Genomic DNA, 24,606 nt, shown 5'->3' with positions numbered 1-24,606 from the left:
GTGCTGCCCTCTACAGGCTGCTCCGCCTCCCTGCAGCTCAGCCCAGCCCAGCCCAGGGCTCCAGGTGAAGCCCAGAAACCCATGGGCAGGGCAGGGGGACGCCCCAGAGCACCCCCACCGCCGCTCTGGGGAAGGTGGATAGCATGGGGGCACGCCTGGGCGAGAGGGAGAGCGGGCTGTCCAGGGCAAGGGGAGCGGGATATGGGTCTCTCAGGTGCCTGCAGGGCTGAGCAACCTAGGTACACTTATGGGGATGCAGGGAAGGCCGGGACAGAGAAAGTGAAGGTCGGCCCAGGGCTGGAGGAAGCCGCAGGAAAGTGTCCACGGGACTCCCCCAGCGACCAGGGCCGGCCGCCTCTCAGGGACCCACTGACTCTTCCCCAACAGCTATCAGAGCTGGATGCAGGAACCCGGCTGCCCAGAGAACCCTCCTGAGAGGCTGTGGGTAAGCCAGGCCAGCACTGGTGTCCCTGTCCCCAGACGGAGGGGCAGGCAGAAGAGAGAGGGGGGAAGGAGGTATGAATTCCAGTCCCCAGGAACCTAGCACTTTAAACTCCGGGGACTCGGATGCAGGAAACACCCCCAGCAGGCCAAGCCTGAAGGCAGGGAGGGGAGGAAGGCAGGAAGGAGTCCTAGCAGGAGCACAGCCTGGCCTCCTGTCACTCAGAGCTGATTCACAGGAGGAGGTGGAACAGGGGGAAAAAAAACACACCTCTTTTAATATAAGATTTCATATTTATTTTGGTCAAAATTCATAAACATATGAGCATTTTCTGTATAACGTGCTTCCTTGTATTGTTTGATATTACAACATAGTCTTCAAATAGGGTCCATAGGGCAGAAACATCAAAGGACTCTAACCACGAGTGACACACTGTCTTAAGTGGCTGTCGTGTGTCATGTGCTGTTTGGCCTGGGGATAAAGCAAATCCCATACAAACCAAACAACTCCAGAAAACCCCAACAATTTCATGTTGTCCGGAAGCTTACTTTAAAAGAATAAGCTTAACAAACACTGATAAGGCTGACGCTCTAGATGCATCTTCAAGGAAGGCCTCTACGGAAGGCACAAGGGAGCTGGGGCTGGACTGGCTCCCTCTGGGCTTTGAGGCCAAGTGTCCTGCACAGAAGGCCCTGCAAAAGCAAAGACCAGGAGGCAGCAGCACCCTGTGCCTTCCAGACGTGCAGGGGACAACCCATGGGATGCCAGATGGAAGTGGGAGAGGATGGAAGTGCAAAGACCAGAAAGGCCACCCCCTCCTAAAACTCCATGGACACAACACTGAATGTGCCTAAATCTTCAGGCAATTCTAACTTTGTCCCAGACAAACCAGTCCCGGAACAAGACAACACACATGGCTTGAGATGGAAAAGACCAAAATCCCTTGAACGACTACATCCATAATTTATCCTACCACTACTGGACTACTATGGAGAAGAGTTTGCTGGAAAGAGGCTAAAATGATTACTGAAGTTTTTAAATAAAATAATAGAGCGTGACACAAGGACAAAGCCTTAATGTGTCAGCCATTCTAGGTCCTGTTGTCACAGTGTTTAAGAATTGATATTTCTGAGATGAGTCAGATGCTGCAGCTCAGGAATCTTTACCGTAAAATGCAGCTCAGGGGCTCAGGGTCACAGACCACCAGAAGCGAGAGGGGCCCATCCACTCCTGAGTCAGCAATCATTTCACACCATTCCCAAGCACCGTCCACTCTTCCCTCTTGATGCCATGGCAGATGCCGGGGCAGATAAACACCTGCTCTGCCCTGAGCCCAAAGAAGGCCCAAGATTCACTAATGTTCAGCTGTAATGGCGCTTGAAAGAGAAGCTATTTGTAGTCCCAGATCTAACCTAATTCTCACTGTCCTCATCTGCTGTGGACAAGGACGAAGATGCAGTCCCATGACTGTCCCAGCAGGACAAATCAGACACATGGCTTCCCAAAGATACCAGGCTTTTCAAAATCCTGGGCATATGTAAACATCTACTTATAAATAAATATTTGTTTATTTATAAATATATATAAATATTTGTTTATTTGTAAATAAATACCTCTATATACCTCTAAAATCATCAACTAAGACAGACCGGCCCCTTGAGAAGTTGCCAGACATCAAACCCTGGTCCAGTCTCAGGGCGTAGGAGGGAGAACTGGAATGTAGTCAGTGCCTCCCACAGAGAGAGGATTTCTCCTCCCATTGCTAGTTGTGTATCTAGTCATTTTTGACTGCTGATTTGCACCAGGCAGCCCATGTAAACAGCCTAATAAATACATTTCCTAAAATTTTTCCATGCTTACATCAACATGCACAAAAATAGGAAAACAGAAAGATGTACATCATATAGTATTACACAATACAGATGTTTCTCTACTTAAGATGGGGGTAAGCCCCAATAATCCTATCTTAAAGCCGAAAAATCTAAATTGAACCATTATAAGTCCACATGCTCATAAGTTAGCATGGGGCTATGTCTTGATAATCTCATCGTAAGTTGAAAAGATCCACATTTAAAACGCATGTAATACCCAGATAAACCAGTTATAAAGTTAAAAAACTCTAAGTCAAACCACCGTGGTATTACACCATCTGTAGTTGGATGTCATTAAATGCACATACCACTATAGAAGGAGCTTACAATATAAGAAAGTTTTTTCTCATGTGACTTCTCTCATGAAAAGGACTTCTGTCATGATGAACTGAAAAAAAAATGACATCCCAGAACTACCCTTAATACACAATCGTATAACTCTATGCCACCAACATCTTATATAAATTTCCACAGTTTGCTTATCACACACAATATTTCATAAAAATTACTCCAAGTGCGTTGACAAAGTTCTAGGACCTTTGGTAAGCTGCACCATATTGATAGCAGAGTTTGTTGAGGCATGGGTCAAGTACTGGACTCTTTCTTCCAGGCTGCTTCCCTTTGTAGGAGAAAAGGTAAACGAGGGAAGCTCTGGTTTCCTGAAGGGATTCTTTCACAGGCAGGACGTAGCAGAGCCTGCATTCACCTTCCTCATAGAAGAGCTTTTTGGAGCCCACCAGTTGGTCCTGAATTATTTCCTTTGCATGTCTTTCTTTCAGTGTTTGAGACCTCCAGCAAGGTGTTGGCTGAGAAGAGGAAAGAGAGGGATTTAGGGTCTTCATGCTCCAAAGATCATCAGCACAGGATCGGCATAGGACCCCCTACTTCCAGCAGGGAATGCTCCAGAAGAGCCCTCTCAGCTATGGGGCCAGCAGTTAGGACATCGTCCCTATTGCCTCCATTCCTTCTACATCTCCAGGCACAAAACACTTACTCTCAGTGGGGTCAGCGCCATTCACTGGAACCAGCAGCCTCCTCCCATGACCCTTTCAGCTTCTGCCTGTTCCTGTAACACACAGTGGGGAATGCTCTGGTCAGAGTCAGGAATCCTGCAGTCTAGTACTGACCCCGACCACCAGCCAGCAAGAGACCTACAGCACTTCCCCTCTCAGGTCTCCGTGGAGATGGAGACAAACCTCTGGTCCTGCATAGCTCTTGGGCTCTGTGTGCTGGTGACTCATTGAAACATAAGTGACAGGTAGTAAAGGCTCACTTCATAAGTGTTCTGCCCAACTTTGACTACTGTATACACCTGTGTAATAATCCTATGATCAAGATATAGAACATTGCCATACCCCAGAAAGTCCCTTTCTTCCCCATCTCATCAATTTCCACCCACCCTCACAGGAGAGAATCACTTCGTTACAGAATTTTTACCAACAGAAGTCTCAACAGAGGACTATGTATGAGAGCGCTCAGGAAAAATCTAACAAAAGAATTTATTCCAAGACTCCAAAAGTTCTTTGATCATCAATACTGTACCATATCAACAATCTAAATAAGGAAATAAAGCATCAGTCTCTATGGAGGCTGAAAAGACATATGGTAAAATTAAACACCAATTCTGAATTTTTGAAACCCCTTTAGAATAGGAGGCTGCATTCTTGATGATGTGAATTTCTTTCTATATGAAACCAAAAGTGAACATCATTCCTAAAGGTGGCATGTTAGAGGCCTTCCCCGGAAATCAAATCAGGACCCAAACACCTGCCTTCCCTAAGTGCAGCTGAACATGGTTCTGAAATTTCTGGCCTGTGCAACAAGATGGAAAACAAAAATGAGGCAAGATTCTTGGAAGTGGGCAGACACAATAATCATTATATTCAATATCACTTAAAAACCCTAAGAATGGGGCCTACCAGGCACAGTGGCTCACGTCTGTAATCCCAGCACTTTGGGAGGCCGAGGCAGGTGGATCACGAGGTCAGGAGATTGAGACCATCCTGGCTAACACGGTGAAACCCCGTCTCTACTAAAAATACAAAAAAAAAAAAAAAAAAAAAAAAAATTAGCCAGGCATGGTGGCACATGCCTGTAGTCCCAGTTACTCGGGAGGCTGAGGCAGGAGAATCGCTTGAACTCGGGAGGCAGAGGTTGCAGTGAGCCGAGATTGCACCACTGCACTCCAGCCTGGGCGACACAGCCAGACTCTGTCAAAAACAAACAAACAGAAACAAACAACCCTAAGAATGAAACTATGATACTGAAATATAAATGTATGTCTGAAGGAATGTTAAAAACATAGCAGATGCAATAAATTAGCAAAAAGAATTACAAGGCTATGCAACTCATAATGATTACAAAATACCAAACAGCCATGAAAAGAAATAGGAATAAATTTATCTGAAGAGGAAAACAAATCACAACTCAGTTATAATAAAATACTTGACTTCAAAATGGATAAGGAAATACTGAATATTGATAAGATATTAAGTATTTCTAGATTAATTTTTAATTTTAAGATAAATTGATAAAAATGCCACTGATTGGAAGGGGAGAATGGAAGAAATCTTACAATTATAAGCTTTATCTGGGTAAAATAATAAATTTTGAAAAAGTACGGAAGAGGTGTTTGCTCTCTTGGATATTAAAACACATTAGAAAGTTCCCATTGGAACATGCCTTAAAATAATAAGAGCCATCTATGACAAATCCATAGCCAACATCATACTGAATGGGCAAAAGTTGGAAGCATTCCCCTTGAGAACTGGAACAAGACAAGGATGCTCGTGCTCACCACTCCCATTCAACATAGTACCAGAAGTCCTAGCCAGAGCACTCAGGCAAGAGAAAGAAATAAAAGGCATCCAGATATGAAATGAAGAAGTCAAAGATATATCTTAATGGACAATATAATTCTGTACCTTGAAAACCGTAAAGACTCCACAAAAAGGCTACTGGAACTGACAACAACTTCAGCAAAATTTCAGGATACAAAATCATTGTATAAAAATTGGTACCATATCTATATATCAGTAACATTCAGGCTGAGAACCAGGCCAGGCATGGTGGCTCATGCCTGTAATCCCAGCACTTTGGGAGGCTGAGGCGGGCAGATCACGAGGTCAGGAGATGGAGACCATCCTGGCTAACATGGTGAAACCCCGTCTCTACTAAAAATAAAATAAAATAAATAAATAAATGTCAAATCAAGGTGGTTGATAGTTTGCAGATTGCTTGCCACTTTGCTAGTATTTTCATTTGATTGTTCTATCAATTGCAGAGAAAGAGCTGATTTAATCTCATTTTCATTCCATTTTTGCTTCAAGTGTTTTGAAGCTGTATTACTAGGCATATACAATTTGTGATTATTATACTCCCTGATGAATTAACCTTTTTAATTGCAAAGGTTCTTTTTGATCTCCCATAATATTCTATGTCCTAAAATTGTTACCCTGTGTAGCTAGTCAGGTATGAGCAGGGCAGGAGAGGGCTCCCCACCGCTTCTTACACTAGGAGGGTTGAGCGAACATCGGGTGATGGTTAGGTGGTTTTTAACTGTTTCTCTAAAGTAATACCTGGTTACAGCCGATGCCAGAAAAAGGCAGTCTCCTAATACATAGAAAACAACTGAAACTGATCAGCAACTTCCCAACAAGATTTCAGGAGTGGGGAGAAGCAAGGCAAAATCCTGGAAGTATGCCTACCTATAAATCCCCAAGTCACAAGATCAGGCTGCACACTTGGCTTCTCAAGTCACCTGCTTGGCCATCTTCTAAGTTGTACTTTCCTTCTTTTCTTTCCTTTCCTTCCTGTTCTAAAGCTTTTTAATAAACTCACTACTGCTCTAAAACTTGCCTCCATCTCTCCTTCTGCCTTATGACCCTCAGTCGAATTCTTTCTTATCAGGAGGTGAAGAGCTGAAGTTGCTGTGGGCCCGTATGGATTCGCTGCCATCAACGTAGGGTAACTCGGTTCTCGTCCACTGCTAACAAAATCAACTATGTCTGATACTGAGATAGCCATGGCAGTTTTCTTGGCCTTAGGATTTGCATGATGTATCTTTTCCCATCCATTTACTTTCAACCCACAGTATCTGTGTCTTCCTTTTAAGTCCCATCTCGTATAGACAAGATCTAGTTGAGTCTTGCTTTCTCAGCCCTTCCAACCATTTCTACCTTTGAATGGTAGTGCCCAGTGGATTTACAGTTAGTGCAATAATTGATACAGTTGAAATAGACCTGTAAGTTTACCATTTAAGCAATGATTGTCTAGTCTAATTTTTTTGCTCCTTTTTCCCCTGCACATTTTAATATTAGTTACCTTTTAGGATTCCATTTTAATTGGATACTGCCTTTCCTTTCTTTTCTTTTCTTTTTTTTTTTTTTTGAGATGGAGTCTCTCTCTGTTGCCCAGGCTGGAGTGCAGTGGCGTGATCTCGGCTCACTGCAAGCTCCGCCTCCCAGGTTCACGCCATTCTCCTGCCTCAGCCTCCCCAGCAGCTGGGAATACAAGTGCCCACCACCAGCCTGGCTAATTTTTTGTATTTTTAGTAGAGACGGGGTTTCACCGTGTTAGCCAGGATGGTCTCGATCTCCTGACCTCGTGATCTGCCCTCCTCAGCCTCCCAAAGTGCTAGGATTACAGGCGTGAGCCACCGCAACCGGCTTATTTTATTTTATTTTATTTTCTTGAGACGGAGTCTCGCTCTGTTACCACGCTGGAGTGCAGTAGCATGATCTCGGCTCACTGCAACCGCTGCCTCCAGGGTTCAAGTGATTCTCCTACCTCAGCCTCCCAAGTAGCTGGGACAACAGGCTTGTGCCACCACACCCAGCTAATTTTTTGTATTTTTAGTAGATGGGGTTTCACCATGTTGGCCAGGATAGTCTCGATCTCTTGACCTCGTGATCCACCCACCTCAGCCTTCTAAAGTGCTGGGATTACAGGCGTGAATTACTGCACCCAACTGGATACTGACTTTTAATGTATACATATTTCCTGATCTATGTGCAAGTGCTATAGGGAATACAGTATACACTCAAGTGTTTATATTCTATTTGAAGTTTTTTAAAAAATGAATTTATTGGCTGGGCTTGGTGGCTCATGCCTGTAATCCCAGCACTTTGGGAGGCTGAGGCGGGCAGATCACGAGGTCAGGAGATCCAGACCATCCTGGCTAACCTGATGAAACCCCGTCTCTACTAAAAATACAAAAAAAAAAAAAAATGCCGGGCATGGTGGCGGGCGCCTGTAGTCCCAGCTACTCAGGAGGGTGAGGCAGGAAAATGGCATGAACCTGGGAGGCGGAGCTTGCAGTGAGCCGAGATCACACCACTGCACTCCAGCCTGGGTGACAGAGTGAGACTCCATCTCAAAAAAAAAAAAAAAAAAAAAAAAGAATTTATTGAGGTATAATGAATATAAAACAAAGTGTACATTTTTAAAATGTGTAGTTTGGTAGATTGAGATGTATGTATACACTATGAAACTATCACCACAATAAGATAATGACATGTCTACCACCCCCCAGAATGTGTTCATTCTTCAATGTAATCCTGTCTTCTGCTCTGCTCCTATGTCCCCAGCAATGATTCTTCTGCTTTTTGTCACAATAGATTAGATTAGTTGCATTTTAATAAGAAGTGGAATCAGATGGTATGCATTCTGCTTGGATTCCTTCACATGACATGATCATTTTGAAATCCATCCCTGTGGCCATGTGCAGCAATACTGCCTTTTCATGGCTGAGTTGTGTTGCTGAATTAATTGTGTGATATTAATGTAAACTGTAAGAGACTCGCAACAAGATGGGTCCATTCATCACCACCCAGTATTCCTAAGCCTTAACTATGCATACTTTACGAACCTCACAGCAATGTTATCATCATTGATAATACATATTTTCAAGAAACTAAGAAGAAGTAATAATCCTTTACATTTCCCCCAACTTTATATTTCTGGTGACCTTCCTTTCTTCCTTAAGATTCAGGTTTCCATTTGGTGTCAGATCTCTTCTGCCTGAAGCATTTTGTGTCCTGCAGGTCTACTAGCAACGAAGTGTCCGTAGCATCTCCAAAATCATATTCACATTGCTAATTCTTAAAGCCACTTTATGCCCATTTACTCCTTCTTATTTGGTAATGACCTCAGCCAAATGTCAGATTATGAAAACCAGAATCCACCTTGAACTTCTTTCCTCTTCTTACCAAACCCATTGCATCACCGGCCTGCATTATCATCATCATTTCCCTCAGATCCGCCTCGGCTGCCACTTGCCTCCTTCACGATAATGCAACCTGACCCTCACCCTAACCACTAGGACCCATCCCGAATGCTGCCCAGGCCATGTCTGAGGTCACCCACCTAATCTACTCTGCGTTGGGCAAACAATGATCTCTGAAGTGCTGATCTGATGGGCGATGTCTCCGGTGAAAACTTGACAATGGTCCTGGTGACTCAGGATGTGGGTGATCCTCTGCACTCTATTCAGATCCTCTGTTCTGTCCTCGGCCTGCCTGCCACACTCCCCACTTCTCACGTTTAACACACTCTATGAGCAGGCTGAGAACGCAGCATCTGCATTAGTGCAGCTTCCTAGAATCCACATTACTCATTCATTCACTCATGGAAGAAATATAGGCGTCTGGCGACCACATATACAAGGAGCCATGGAGTATCGGGAACACAGCATGGCCCTTCCTTTACTTAGCACAGTTTCCATTCACAGGAGCTGAGGCACAGCCATCATTAACCCCAAAGTCCATGAACTTGTGAAGAGTCTGGAAGGGCTGCTCAGGCAGAGGTGAAAAGTACCATAAGTGGCAGAGACATTAGTGGACATAGAGGGGAAAGTCCACACAGACAGAATCCCAGACAAATAGTAAGTCAAAGTAATGGGGGAGGGGAGTAAAAACAAGTGAGGTTGGGACGAGGCTGTGCAGGATGCGGGCCTCTGATTGAGGGAGAAGTGGTGTGTGGCCAGAGATGTGTGGCTGTGTCAGTCCATAGAATTTTGTCAGACTTGAACTTTTTCCTGGTGAGTGTGAGTGTGTGTGTGTGTGTGTGAGAGAGAGAGAGAGCGCGTGCAGCATGCTAGAGGCATGGTAGAGAGAGAAGGAGAATGAGAAGGGAGGAGGGTGGAGGCTTGCTCAGGTCCTCTCCTGCAAGGCTCTGCAGATCCAGGCTTCTCCCCAGATGAGTCATTAACTGGGGGTTTCCTGGTCATGCACATCGCCCACTGGTGATGCAATAGGTAGGTGGTTGCAAAGCCCAGTGTGGCCCTCACCCTCCCTCAAGCCAGGCAGGCTCCTCTTTCCTCTGCAGGGCACACACACCCTTAAAGCTGCCAGTTGACCCTGAACTGAGCAATCACTCAGAAGACCAGACATCAACTCAGACTTGTTCTCTCAGTCTGTGGCCTGGGATCTACTTCTGAGGTTTGTGGAGTTTCTTTTTGTCCCTGTACAAGACCAGGGCCAGCCACTACAGAGCTGCAGGAGTCCGGGGAAGTCACTTCCCTTCCTCTCTAAACTTCACGTTTCTCTCTCCTGAAAACAGGAAGTGGCATTAAATGAGCTCTCAGAGGCCTCCCAGCAGTGACCCAGAATGAGCTGAGCAGCAAATTCTCCCCTGGGAAAGGCAGCAGAAGCCAGCTGGGCAGTGGGTGCTGCTCCCCTGAGGTTGGCTCACCCATCCCCCAGCCCCCCACCCCAGGAATAGCTGTGTGACCTTCAGCAAGTTACTGAGTTGATCTGTGTCTCACATAAGAGAACCAACTTAATTATAGTTCCGGCACAGTCAGGTTGCTGTCAGAATTAAATGTGTGAATTTGTATGAAGGGCTCTGAATAGAGCCTGACTTATGGGAAGTGCTGTATTTCAGCGCACACTCTGAATAGCATAATCATTACTAAAAGAATTTTTTTTTTGAGACGGGGTCTCACTCTGTCTCCCAGGCTGGAGTGCAGTGGTGTGAACATGGCTCACTACAGCCTCAACCTTCCAGGCTCAGGTGATCCTCCCACATCAGCCTCCTAAACAGCTGGGACTACAGGCGCAGGCCACCGCACCAGGCTAATTTTCTGTGGGTTTTGTTATTGTTGTTGTTTGTAGAGATGGGTTTTGCTATGTTTCCCAGGTTGGTCTTGAACTCCTGGGCTCAAGTGATCTGCCCGCCTTGGCAGAACTACAGGTGTGAGCCATTGCACCCTGCCCACCCTGGCCCATTGACTATTATGAATTAAAGGCTATTGAAAAACAGCAGGTGCATCGCTGGCAAAAGTATACTTGCATAACAAACTTGCACGTTCTGTGCGTGTATTTCAGAACTTAAAGTAAAATAAAATAATAAAGTAGGCCGGGCGCGGTGGCTCACGCCTGTAATCCCAGCACTTTGGGGGGCCGAGGCAGGCGGATCACAAGGTCAGGAGATTGAGACCAGCCTGGCTGACACGGTGAAACCCCCTCTCTACTAAAAATACAAAAAAATTAGCCAGGCATGGTGGCGGGTGCCTGTAGTCCCAGCTACTTGGGAGGCTGAGGCAGGAGAATGGCGTGAACCCAGGAGGCGGAGCTTGCAGTGAGCTGAGATCATGCCACTGCACTCCAGCCTGGGCAAAACAGCAAGACTCTGTCTCCAAAAAATTAAAAAAAAAAAAATAATAATAATAAAGTATGCAGGGATAAAGAGAGAAAAATAAATTTAGATTGTATACATATGTAATATACATTTTAAAAGGTAAGCTTGTCTTTCTTATTCCTTAAAGGAGCAGATATTAAAGCAAAAATAATAGAATAACTCATCTTTTTAGCCTCCACATATTTACTTGCTTCTTCCCAAGTTACTTGGTCTAATTCAGTATATAAGTAACTGACTCTTACTGCTTTTTCTGTGCCATGTAAAACTTGCATTGTATTAATTTGTGTGCTTTTCTCCTGTGGACCTGTCTTATGTCAATTTAATTCTCAGGCCCAGCCAAAAAAAAAAAAAAAAACCCTTAAAGGGAGCTTAGCTTCCCTCCATGACCCTCAATGGTGGCTGTAATCAAACCACATCTTCCAGGTAAACAATACCACATCCTATGGCCTTGCAATGGCATGGCCTCCCTCCAGCACGGCCTCTCTGGAGGAGGGGGAGGCAAGGGTGGTGAGATCTCAGGCCTCCCTCATGCTACCTCCTATTAGTTATATGACCCCTGGTGTCACCTCTCCCACCACACTGTAGGCTCCAGGGAGTAGGATTCACATGGGGTTCGTTTGTCCTCCCTGCTTCCAGCGGACTCCAGGCACAGGTGTTCCCAGAGTAAAGGGCTCACTGTCTACTTCCTGGGTGAATCATTCTCCCCCCAAACCCATGAGGTGAGCGCAGTGGTGGCTTCAGCTCACCGCCTAAGGACAGGCTCCAGGCTGTAGCACAGGGAGGGCCCTGTGGACTCTGCTGAGGAACCATACGAGCTCCCAGAGGCCAAGTGCAGGACAGAGAACAGTGAAGCAGCTGCTCAGAGAACTCTAGCCCTGCAGAGGCCCAAATATGGCTGCTATTATACAGAAGGTGAGGCCAAAAATGCTGGAGACACTGCTCCTGAATCTCATTTTTGCCACTTGTAAAACAGGGAAAACAACCTACCCTCATGTCCCCAGGTTGTTAGGAAAATCCACTACATGAAGATGTGCAGTCTCTGGCTGGGAGCAGGACACCAGCTGGCCAACAGCACAGGCTCAGGGCATGGCACTGTCCCCACTGTCCCCATCCCCAACGTGGAAGCTAGAGCCTCGCTGCCCTGCCACTTCTGGATGCAGGACAGAGAACCGGAACCGGGACTGTGGTCTCTCAGTAGAGGCTGGGTGAACAGCCATCTGTGGCCACACGGATTGAGACCTTTGCTGCTCACTCTTCAAACTGGGGCACAGGTTGGGTGCCCAACAGAAAGACAACTGGAAGAATGGCAGGTAAACCAGGCCGTGGCCCTGCAGTGCCATCACTGTCCTCATTTGAATTCTGGCTCGTCTGCTCCTCTACGGCCCCTCTGCATGGCGCTCCACCCCAGTCTTCAGAAGTTTCTGTCTCAAGCTCAGGGAGCTGGTACTGAGGTGCAGGTAGGAGAAGGTGCAGCCTCTGCTGAGTGGAGGACATGTGCCCTGGGGATCCAGAGTCCAGAGTGACTGACACCAGCCCTGAGGATGCAGTTTGTCCTCCCAGACCTGTTAACAGAGCCTGCAGAAGTTTACACGGGGCTGCTGAAGATTTTTATCCCCTCATTTTACAGGAAGGAGCTGGGGCCATACCAGAGTCACTGAGCTGGACCGGGAGCACGGCAGGGCCCAGCCATCCACAGCCTCCAATTTCAGTACTCTCTAACAACCTGAGAGCCTGAGCCTTCGGATCTTCTTGATTCCTACTTTGATAAAGAGAGGAATGGGGTGGAAGGACCTGGCATAGAGATTGGACCAGTCCAGCATTGACAGAGCCAGGACCTGGGGTCAGGAACTGAGCTCAAGCTCCAGGCTCATCTGAAGTCACCCTGACAGCCTGAGGATGGAGACCTTATTTCCATTAACAGGCATGGCGGTTGGCAGGGACTGGCCCCAGCTGAGCACGGTTTTCCAAGTACACAGCTGGGAATTAAGTCTTCTCTGCCGCCCTCCCCTGCAGTCTTGCCTGGATCCCCCCAGTCATCTACTCCCAGTACCAAAAACTCCCGTATCCTTGAAAATTCCTAGTACTGAGAAGTGACAGCATGCTGGCAGTCCTCACAGCCCTCGCTCGCTCTCGGCGCCTCCTCTGCCTGGGCTCCCACTTTGGCGGCACTTGAGGAGCCCTTCTGCCCACCGCTGCACTGTGGGAGCCCTTTTCTGGGCTGGCCAAGGCTGGAGCCTGCTCCCTCAGCTTGCAGGGAGGTGTGGAGGGAGAGGCGCTAGCGGGAACCGGGGCTGCGCGCAGCACTTGCGGGCCAGCTGGAGTTCCGGGTGGGCGTGGGCTCGGGGGGCCCTGCACCCGGAGCAGCCGGCCGGCCGGCCCTGCCGACCCCGGGCAATGAGGAGCTTAGCACCCGGGCCAGCGGCTGCGGAGGGTGTACTGGGTCCCCCAGCAGTGCCGGCCCACCGGCGCTGCACTTGATTTCTCGCCGGGCCTTAGCTGCCTTCCTGACGGGCAGGGCTCGGACCGCCATGCCTGAGCCTCCCACCCCCTCCGTGGGCTCCTGTGTGGCCCAAGCCTCCCCTACGAGCGCCGCCCCCTGCTCCACGGCGCCCAGTCCCATCGACCATCCAAGGGCTGAGGAGTGCGGGCGCACGGCACAGGATCCACTGGGTGACGCCACCTGGGCTCTTGAGTCTGGTGGGGACGTGGAGAACCTTTATGTCTAGCTAAGGGATTGTAAATACACCAATTGGCACTCTGTATCTAGCTCAAGGTTTGTAAACACACCAATCAGCACCCTGTGTCTAGCTCAGGGTTTGTGAATGCACCAATTGACACTCTGTATCTAGCTAGTCTGGTGGGGCCTCGGAGAACCTTTGTGTCCACACTCTGTATCTAGCTAATTTGGTGGGGAAGTGGAGAACCTTTGTGTCTAGCTCAGGGATTGTAAACACACCAATCAGCGCCCTGTCAAAACAGACCACTCCTGCTCTACCAATCAGCAGGATGTGGGTGGGGCCAGATAAGAATAAAAGCAGGCTGCCAGAGCCAGCAGTGGCAACCGCTAGGGCCCCTTTCCACACGGTGGGGGCTTTGTTCTTTCGCTCTTTGCAATAAATCTTGCTACTGCTCACTCTGGGTCCACACTGCCTTTATGAGCTGTAACACTCACCGTGAAGGTCTGCAGCTTCAGTCTTGAAGCCAGCGAGACCAAGAGCCCACCCGCAGGAAAGAACAACTCCAGACCCACTGCCTTAGGAGCTGTAACACTCACCGGGAAGGTCTGCAGCTTCACTACTGAGCCAGTGAGACCACGAACCCACCAGAAGGAAGAAACTCTGAACACATGAGCGAACATCAGAAGGAACAAACTCCGGACACGCCGCCTTTAAGAACTGTAACACTCACCACGGGGGTCCGAGGCTTCATTCTTGAAGTCAGTGAGACCAAAAACCCACCAATTCCGGACACAGTACCATGAAGGAATGAAAATACGTAACAATGTGATGTATCATGTTTTATTTCCTAGACTAGTGACAAATGAAAGCCAAGTGTAGCAAGGGTGCAGGGACACAGGCACATTTGTGGACTAGGTGTGAGTGTAAGCTGGGTTCAATGGTCTTTTGGCCAACGTAGTGAACCCCCGTGTCTACTAAAAATACAAAAATTAGCCAGGTATGGTGGTGCAGGCCTGTAGTCCCAGCTACATGGGAGGCTGAGGTGGGAGTATCGCTTGAACCTGGGAGATGGAGGTTGCAGTGAGCCGGAATCACACCACCGCGCACCAATCTGAGCCACAGAGAGACCGTCTCAAAAAAACCACAAGGAAGAAAGGGAGGGAGGGAGGAAGGAAAGAGAAAGCAGGAAGGAAGGAACGAAGAAGAAAGAAAACGAAAGAATGAAAGAAAAGGAAAGAAGAAAGAGAGAAGGAGAGAACAGGAGGGACAGGTGCCCCTGGGAAGGGGAGAGGATCAAGACGCGCCTGGAAAGCCAACTCTGAACCTCAAGAACCCTGTTCACAGCCAAGAGCGCGACCCCGGGAGGCGTCAACTCCCTAAGCGCCTCCCTCAACTCATTCCCCCCAAGTTTCGGTGCCTGTCCTGGGGCGGACAGGACCCAGAAACAAACCACAGCCCCGGGCGAAGGTTAGTTCCAGTCCCTTCCCCTCCCTGCCCCACTTGGACGCGCTTGCGGAGGGTTGCTTTGACGAGACTCATTATTTATTTATTTTTTGTCACCAACCTGTGGCGGAATTTGCAGTTGCATATTGGCTCTGATTCGCCCCGCCCCGAATGACGCCTGCCGGGGGGGCAGTGAAAGTACAGCCGCGCCGCCCCAAGTCAGCCTGGACACATAAATCAGCACGCGTCCCGAGTACCCCGCAATCTCTGCGCCCACAAAATACACGGACGATGCCCGATCTACTTTAAGGGCTGAAACCCACGGGCCTGGGAGACTAAGAGCATTCCCTACCGCCATGGAACAACGGGGACAGAACGCCCCGGCCGCTTCGGGGGCCCGGAAAAGGCACGGCCCAGGACCCAGGGAGGCGCGGGGAGCCAGGCCTGGGCTCCGGGTTCCCAAGACCCTTGTGCTCATTGTCGCCGCGGTCCTGCTGTTGGTGAGTACCCGCCGCGGTCCCTGGTTGGGGAAGAGCGTGCCTGGCGCCTGGAGAGGGCAGGGAGAGAGGGGGACACGGCGGGGGTGCGTGGCCCGGGTCGCTTGCGGCCGGGCATGTCCGGGCAAGACGCACCAGTCGTCGGAGTCGGGGGAAGAGCCAGGTCCCCGGGCTGGGCAGGAGCGACCTGGGCCGCGAGGGAGCAGAGCGCGCGCTCCACTCGGTGTAAATTCCCGAATCCAGTGGGGGAGGGCGACAAAGTGGGAATTCCCGAGTAAGCTGCGTGAAGCCACGGGGAGGTCGTCGGACTTTGATTTTGTTTTCTTTCCTTACTTTCTGTTTCTTTCTCTTTTTCTCTTTCTTCCTTTCTTTCTTTCCCTCCCTTCCTTCCTCGCTCAGTTCCTGCCTTAATTTCTTTTTCTTTTGCGCCTTCGAATGAATTCCTAAAGGTGCTCATTGCAGATAGCTTTGAACCTGCGGCCGGCGAAGAACTCCCCTGTGGTCGCTGCGGCCCAGTGGTTCCGTTCCGTGCGCGGGAGTCGTCGCGGGCGCAGCTGGAGAGGCCCCTTCCCCTCCTTAGCGGCTGCGCCCCTACGCGTGCGGGGCCGCTCATCGCCAATGCCATTGTTTGGGGTTCCTTGGGAAAACGAGATTTAGGAGAAGGGAGTCTGTGGCACTTGGGGCCTGACCTGCTTGATAATAGCAGCTGCATTTTGGCCTGGGAGGAGCCTTTCTTGCCACCTCTTGGCAAGTATCTGTGATAATGGGGAAGGGACAAAGAGTCGGCTTTGTAGGGAACAGCATGGTGTGCTCAGCGCCTGGAACAGCGCTTGGGGCCAGGAGAGGTTGTGAATCATCACATTTTACAGAGGAAGAGACCGCAGCTCAGAGTGGGGAAGTGTGTGGGCCTAGACCTAACTCAAGACTGTACAGAGGGGCTGGAAGGGAGAGGAGGAACAGTGAAAGGAAGGTCAAGAGAATGCTGGTGTTGACCTAGAAGAATGTCAGTGTGAAGCATTGGAGTTTCATGGGATATTGTTACACATCTCATGTTGAGTTCACTGTTTCCGCCCCACACCACAGTATGTCCTTGGTCTCACCTCTGAGTGGAGGGAGGACCGAACCGTCCTAGTGAGGAGAGTGTACAGGGACCTCTGCCTCCCCCTCCTGCTGTGGTTTCTGTGGGCCTAGGTCCCCAGGGCATCTTGCCTCTCTTTGGGTGGTGGATCTTTGGTCTCTGGCTGCTTTTAAAGATTTTTCTTAGCACTGGTTTGCAGTGATTTGGTTTGTTTGCCCTGTTGTGGGGTTTTTTTTTTTTAATTTCTATAAAGAATTTCTTGGATTTTTGGCTTTAGACTTTCATGTTCTTTCTACTTGGAAGATTTTTCTGTAAAGAAAGCCACAACTGGGTTGTGTTGAATTTCTTGGATTTGGGGTTTTAGAGTTTATGTTCTCCTTGGAGACTTTTCTGTAAAGAAAGCCACAACAGCCGGGTCTGGTAGCTCATGCCTGTAATCCCCGCACTTTGGGAGGCCGAGGCGGGCAGATCACATGAGGTCAGGGATTCGAGACCAGCCTGACCAACATGGTGAAACCCCGTCTCTACTAAAAATACAAAATTAGCTGGGTGTGGTGGTGGGCACCTGCAGTCCCAGCTACTTGGGAGGCTGAGGCAGGAGAATCACTTGAACCGGGGAGGCAGAAGTTGCAGTGAGCAGAGATGGCGCCACTGCACTCCAGCCTGGGAGACAAGAGCAAGACTCCAACTCAAAAAAAAGAAAGCAAGCCACAACAGAGTTATGTTGAATTTCTTGGATTTGGGGTTTTAGAGTTTATGTTTTTTTTGTTTGTTTGTTTTGAGATGGAGTCTTGCCTCTGTCTCCTAGGCTGGAGTGCAGTGGTGGGATCTCGGCTCACTGCAACCTCTGCCTCCTGGGTTCACGCCATTCTCCTGCCTCAGCATCCCGCGTAGCTGGGACTACAGGCATGCACCACCACGCCCAGCGAACTTTTTGTATTTTTAGTAGAGACGGGGTTTCACCGTGTTAGCCAGGATGGTCTGGATCTCCTGTCCTCGTGATCTGCCCGCCTCGGCCTCACAAAATGCTGGGATTACAGGGGTGAGCCACCACGCCCAGCCGAGTTTATGTTCTACTTGGAAGATTTTCAGCCATTATTTCTTCAAATACTCTGTCTCTTCTGGTGACTGAGATCTTATTACATTTACGTTAGAATGTTAGATTTTGTGTCAGAGCTAACTTAGTATCTGTTCTTTTTTTTCCTCCATCATTTTCTATGTTTCATTTTGGACATTTCCCTGTGAGGGCTCTTCAAGTTCATTGATCTGCTTCTGCAGAATCTAACCTGCTGTTAATCTCATCTACTGTATATCAGATATATATTTTTTGAACTTTAGAAGTTCTCTTTTGGCATTTTTAATATCTTCCATCTATTTCCTGGTCATCTTTTGTGTTTTTCTTTTTTGAGACACGGTCTTACTCTATCACCCAGGCTGGAGTGCAGTGGCACAGTCAGAGTTCACTGCAGCCTCAACCTCTTGGGCTCAAGTGATCCTCCCACCTCAGCCTCCCAAGTAGCCGGGACCACAGGCACTTGCAACCACACCTGGCTAATTTTTGTATTTTTAGTAGAGACGGTTTCACCATGTTGTCCAGGCTGGTCTCAAACTCCTGCGCTCAAGGAATCCTCCCACCTTGTCCTCCCAAAGTGTTGGGATTACAGGCCTGAGCCACTGTGCACAACCTATGATTTTGGTGGTGGTGTTGTTTTTCTGTTTTTTAAATATTCTTGAGTATATTTGTAAGCTTTAGATGACCTGTTTTAAGGTCTTTAATCTATCAACACCATTATATCTGTTATTACGGCCACTGTTTCTGTTGATTACATTTTTTTTCCTGCCCGTAGGGACTTTTTTTTTCATGCATAGTAATTTCTTATTGCATGATATTGTGAATTTTGCTTTCTTCGGTACCGAACATCATTGTGTTCTTTCAAAGTCTATTGGGTATTATTCTGGTCACAGAAAACTGAGGATCAGTTTGCTCCTCTGATACTAGCTTTTATCTACGTATAACTATATACCTTGTGTTCAGTTGCCTTATTCAGGGGCTCATTTAGTTAACTACTAAAGTTATAGTGGTCGACTTCTGATGGTAACTAGCCAGCACCCTGGCATGCGTTCTGTCCACTGTGGGAAGGGGAACATGCAGATCTCCCAGCCCTGAGTGGTCCACAATCTAGTCTCTCCTTCCCTGGGTGGCTTCTTCTCAGGCACCCAGAGTCAGTCTTAGCAGACACTGGACATGTCCTCTGCAAGGATCCCAGAGTCCTCCAGGCAGCTGCTTCTCCCAGTCTCTGACCTGCACTTGGCCTCTGGGAGTTCCTGCCTGTGGTTCTCAACAGAGACTACAGAGCTCTACAGGGTCCTCTGCCCCTGCTGTAGCTGGAGGCTGTCCTTACGCAGTGAGCTGAGGCCACAGCTAGTCTCACTGCATGTGCTTGGCGGCGGGGACAGGAGTGATTCATTCATCAGGTAGAGGAGGAGCCCTTTACTCTGGGAAAATCTGTGCCTGGGTTGGGGAAGGACAAATGAGCCCTGTGTGAATACTGACTACTCCCTGGAGCCCACAGTCCGGTGGAGCAGGTGACAGCAGGGACCTAAATAACTATCAGGAAGCATGAGGTCCTACCACTGTCACCTCCCCCACCTCCAGAGTGGCTGTGCTGGCTCCAGAGATGTCATCCCTCCATATTTGACTGACAGAGGGAGGCTGTGCAGTCCCAAGGCTCCAGGTCATGGTAGTTTGGCCAGGATAATATGGTTTGCTTAAAATCAGCTTTGAGGGTAATGATTGTACTAATCAGAGCATGTGTTTAAAGTTCTGTGTTCTAAGCACTTTCCATACATATTAACACTTTCAGTTCACACAACAACCTATGCAGGAACTGTGATTATCCTGGGCAGTTTTAAGGATGTGGATGACTCAGAGAGGAAAGAAGAGGTTATTCGGGTTAATTTTTGACGAGAAATATTAGCAGGTTTTATGCTCAAACTTGGTGTAAAGCAAGGAGCCTGAATCACAGGTGGGTGAGTCATAAGACAGGGAAACCCCGCCAATGGCTCATGTCCGGGAGGAGGCAGGGTCCCTAGAATTCAATGGGACAAGAACTGAAATAAGCCAAACTCCTGGCCTCCTTTTTTCTTGTTTTCCTTCTCTCTCTTAACCATGCCCATGGACACCCCCATGAGCCCATTTCTGTGGCCCAACACAGCCGTGCATCTCTGGCCACACGCCCATTCTCTCTCAATCAGAGAGGCCCACAGACAGCACAGCCTCGTCCTGCACAGCAGAAAGAATGAATGGTGATGAATGGATCTATTATTTCAACTCTCCTACATTTTGTAATCATATTACAATATTAATTCAGCAGTACCTCTCTTGTTTTTACTCCCCTCCCCCATTACACTGGATTCCTGTCTGTCTGGGATTCTGTGTGAACTCTTTCCTCTATGTCCACTACTGTCCCTGCCACCGATGGCATTTGTCACCTCTGCCTGGGCAGCCCCTCCAGACTCTTTGCATGTTCATGGACTTTGGGGTTAATGATGGCTGTGCCTCAGCTCCTGTGAATGGAAACTGTGCTAAGGAAAGGAAGGGCCGTGCCATGTTCCCGATACTCCACGGCTCCTTGCATATGTGGTCGCCAGGCGCCTACATGCTTTCCATGAATGAATGAATGAGTAACGTGGATTCTAGGAAGCTGCACTAACCCAGACGTTGTGTCCTCAGCCTGCTCATAGAGTGTGTTAAACGTGAGAGGTGGGGAGTGTGGCAGGCAGGCTGAGGACAGAACAGAGGATCTGAATAGAGTACGGAGGATCACCCAAGTCCAGAGTCACCAAGGCCATTGTCAAGTTTTCACCGGGGACATCCCTCATCAGATCCACCCATTAAAGATCATTGTTCACCCAGTGGAGAGTGGATTAGGTGGGTGAACTCAGGTGTGGCCTGGACAGCATTAGGGATGGGTCCTAGTGGTTAGGGTGAGGGTCAGGTTGCATTATCGTGAAGGAGGCAAGTGGCAGCTGAGGCGGATCTGAGGGAAATGATGATAACGCAGGCCGGTGATGCAATGGGTTTGGCAAGAAGAGGAAAGAGGTTTGTGGTGGATTCTAGTGTTTCTAATCTGAGACTTGGGTGAGGTCATTACCAAATAAGAAAGAGTAAATGGGCATAAATGGCTTTAAGAATTAGGAACCTGAATGTGCTATTGGAGACAGTATGGGCACGTCATTGCTCATAGACCTGCAGTACACAAAATGCTAAAAGATTTCAATCTGAATAGAGATGAAATGAAATGGAAACATGGATTTTTTTTTTTTTTTGAGACAGTTTCACTGTTGCTGCCCAGGCTGGAGTGCAATGGCGCAATCTCGGCTCACTGCAACCTCTGCCTCCTGGGTTCAAGCGATTCTCCTGCCTCAGCCTCCTGAACAGCTGGGATTACAGGCGCTTGCCACCACACCCAGCTAATTTTTGTATTTTTAGTAGAGACGGGGTTTCACCATGTTGGCCAGGCTAGTCTCAAACTACTCCTGACCTCAGGAGATCCACCGCCTTGGCCTCCCAAAGTGCTGGGATTACAGGCATGAGCCACCTTGCCCGGCTGGGAACATGGATTTTAAGGAAAGAAGGAAGATCATCAGGAATAGAAATATGAATGCACATATAAAGAATGATTATTTCCTCTTAATTTCTTGAAAATATTCACTATCAAGTAATATAACACTTTGTAGGGTTTGTAACATAAGAACATGCCTGAGACAACTATAGCAGAAAGAATGAGTAGTGGAGATGAATGAATCTGTATTATTTCAAGTCTCCTACATTTTATAATATTACCATATTAATTCTGCCATACAACTCAGTAATAAAAAGGAACGGAGTACTGATGCACATGAAAATATGACCGAATTTCAAAATACTTATGCTGAGTTAAACCAGACAGAAAAGCATATATAGTATCTGATTCCATCTATGATATTTATAGCCAGAAATGGTTTAATTAAAAAAGAAGAAGGATCTTAAATCAACAAGCTAAGTTTACAAATGTAGGAATTAGAAAAAGAATGAACCAAACCTAGAGTTAGCATTATAAAGGAAATAATTATTAGAAGAGAAATAAATAAAACAGAGAATAGAAAAACAGTAGAGGCCGGATGTGATGGCTCACGCCTATAATCCCAGCACTTTGCGAGGCCAAGACAGGAGGATTGCTTGAAGCCAGGAGTTTGAGACCAGCTTGGATATGGCAAAACCCTGTCTCTACAAAAAATATAAAAAGCAGCCTGGCCTGGGGGAGCACAGCTGTGATCCCAGTTACTCGGGAGGCTGAGGTGGGAGGATCTCTTGAGCCCCGGAGATGTAGGTTGCAGTGAGCCAAGATCACATCACTGCACTCCAGCCTGGGCAACAGAATGAGACTCTGTCTCAAAGAAAGAAAAAGAAAAACCATAGAGAAAATCCACAAAACCAACATTGATTCTTCAATACTATTAATTAAACTGACAGAATTCACTAGTGAATTCTAACAAGCTTTTAATGAAGAGCTAATACCACTACTTCTCAAACTCTTTCAAAAACTTAAAGAGAAGGGAACCTTTCTTGACTCTTTCTGTGAGGCCAGCATTGCTCTGATACCCAAGCAGATAAAGATACTACAAGAAAATAAAGCTATATCCCAGTATCCCTAATTGATGCAAAAATCTTCAACAAAATACTATCAGAGAGAATTCAACAGTACCTTAGATGGATTATACACCATGACCAAGTTGGATTTATTTCCGGAATGCAAGAATGTTTGAACAAATGAAAATTGAACAATGTAATACATTGCATTAATAGAATGAAGGGGGAAAAAACACATGAGCATCTGAGTTGATACAGGGAAAGCCTCTGATAAAATTCAAAGCCCTTTCATGATGAAAACACTCAGCAAACTAAGAATAGAAGAAAACTTCCACAACATCATAAAAGCCATGTAAGAAAACCCCACAGCTAACATCATACTCAGTGTTGAAAGACGGAAAGCTTTTCCTTTAAGATTAAGAACAACATAAGGATACCTACCCACCTTTGCCACTCAGCATAGTACTGGAAATTCTAGCCAAAACAGGCAAGAAAAAGAAATAAGAGCATCTGAACTGTAAAGGAAAAAGTAAAATAATCTGTGTTTTCAGATGATATGATCTTACTGGTAAAAAAATCAAAAGATTTCACAAAAAATTAAACTGCCAAAAATAAAATCATACTAAATTTTTAAAATTTTGAAATTTATTGTTGTTCAGTAAAAGACAGTACAGATTGCAATGTGGGAGATTTCAAACCAAGTGGTAAGAAACTTGCCTTACAGCAGGTATAGTACAGGCTATAAAGGAGGATGTATTTTGACAATTTCATGATTGACTATTATAAATTTATATTCTTTTTAAAGGCAATCAGAGCTGTTTAAGCTGATTTTTCTATAGCTGCTTGATTTAACTTCACTGAACCATATTACGTCATGACGAAGGTGTAAAACTTACATTTTGTGGGGTTTTTTTATGATTATAGCTAATGTTTCAGGGATATCAGGATGTCTTAAGTTTTGGCTACATGGTTATGGGTAATTGCTGTGGGGTATATCTAAACTGTGTTTTTAATTTTTATTTAGTAGCACTAAAATGAATTCATCAAAGAAGTGGAATACAAAATCAACTGGAAAAGTCAATTGCATTTCTATACACTACCAATGAACAATTCAAAAAAAGAAATTAGGAAAAAATCCATTTACAATAGTATCAAAAATAATAAAATAGGAGTAAACTCACCAAGGAGGTGGAAGACTTGTACAATGAAAACTATAAAACATTACTGAAAGTAATTAAAGAATACAAAAATAAATGGAAAGATATGCCATGATTATGAATTGTAAGACTAATTATGTCAACATTTCCTAAAGTGATCTATACATTCAATGTAATCTCTATCAAAATCCCAAGGACATTTTTGCAGAAATGAAAAAATGCATCCTAAAATTCATATGGAATTTCTAGGGACCAGAATATCCAAAACAATCTTGAAAATAAAAATGTAGTAGGATTCACACTTCCTGATTTTCAAAACTTCCTACAAAGCTGCAGTAATCAAAACAGCATGGTACTGACACAAAAGCAGATAAATTGATCAGTGGAATAGAATAGAGCAGCCAGAAATAAACACTCACATATATGGCCAAATTATTTTTCACAAGGATGCCAAGACTGTTGAATGGAGGAAAGGGCCGTCTTTTCAATGAAGGGGGCTAGGAGAACCGGATATCCACATTCAAAAGAATGAAGTGAACCTTAGCCTAACATCGTATTTAAAAAATAGCTAAAAACAAATAAAAGATGTAAATGTTAAGTGCTAAAACTATAGAACTCTTGAAAGAAAATATAGGATAAAAATTCTGTGACATTGGATTTGGCAATAATTTCTTGGATGTGACACCATGGACACAGGCAACAAAAGAAAAAATAAACATTTTGGACTTCTTGAAAATCAGTAACTCTTGTGCATCAAAAGATACTATTAACTGGATAAAAAGGCAAAACCCACAGAATGAGAGAACATATTTGTAAGTTATATATCTGATAAGGGCTTAATATCTAAAATATATAAAGAATTCCTACGATCTAACAAAACAAAAACAAACAACCCAGTTAAAAATGGGCAACTGATTTTTATAAACATTTCTCCAAAGCAAATATACAAATGGTCAATAAGTATATGAAAAGATACTTTAATCACTAATCATTAGGGAACTGCTGGTCAAAACAACAGAGATACCATCCTATACCCATCAGGATGACTATTATAAAAAACACACACAGGCCGGGTGCGGTGGCTCACGCCTGTAATCCCCGCACTTTGGGAGGCCGAGGCAGGTGGATCACCAGGTCAGGAGATTGAGACCATCCTGGCTAACATGGT

General features: G+C 46.5%; 1 protein-coding gene across 4 annotated transcripts in view; it reads left to right on the top strand.

Moving 5' to 3' along the window:
- The first annotated feature begins 14,388 nt into the window (after positions 1–14,388).
- TNFRSF10B (TNF receptor superfamily member 10b) overlaps positions 14,389–24,606 on the top strand; it is a 49,347-nt gene continuing 39,129 nt past the window's right edge. The window contains exons 1-2 of one of the 4 annotated variants that reach the window (XM_063607158.1): positions 14,390–15,098; positions 15,214–15,574. In XM_063607158.1, the coding sequence (XP_063463228.1) occupies positions 15,431–15,574 (144 nt within the window). In that variant the 5' untranslated portion in view covers positions 14,390–15,098; positions 15,214–15,430. Of the gene's footprint in view, positions 15,575–24,606 lie in introns of all 4 variants that reach the window. The other 3 variants (XM_063607157.1, XM_014345891.4, XM_003823586.6) reach the window with 3 other exon arrangements.

The sequence above is a fragment of the Pan paniscus genome, chromosome 7 (genome assembly GCF_029289425.2).
Source record: "Pan paniscus chromosome 7, NHGRI_mPanPan1-v2.0_pri, whole genome shotgun sequence".
NCBI lineage: Eukaryota > Metazoa > Chordata > Mammalia > Primates > Hominidae > Pan > Pan paniscus.
The sequence above is the reverse complement of the archived record's forward strand: the minus strand, read 5'-3'. Positions and strand labels throughout refer to the sequence as shown.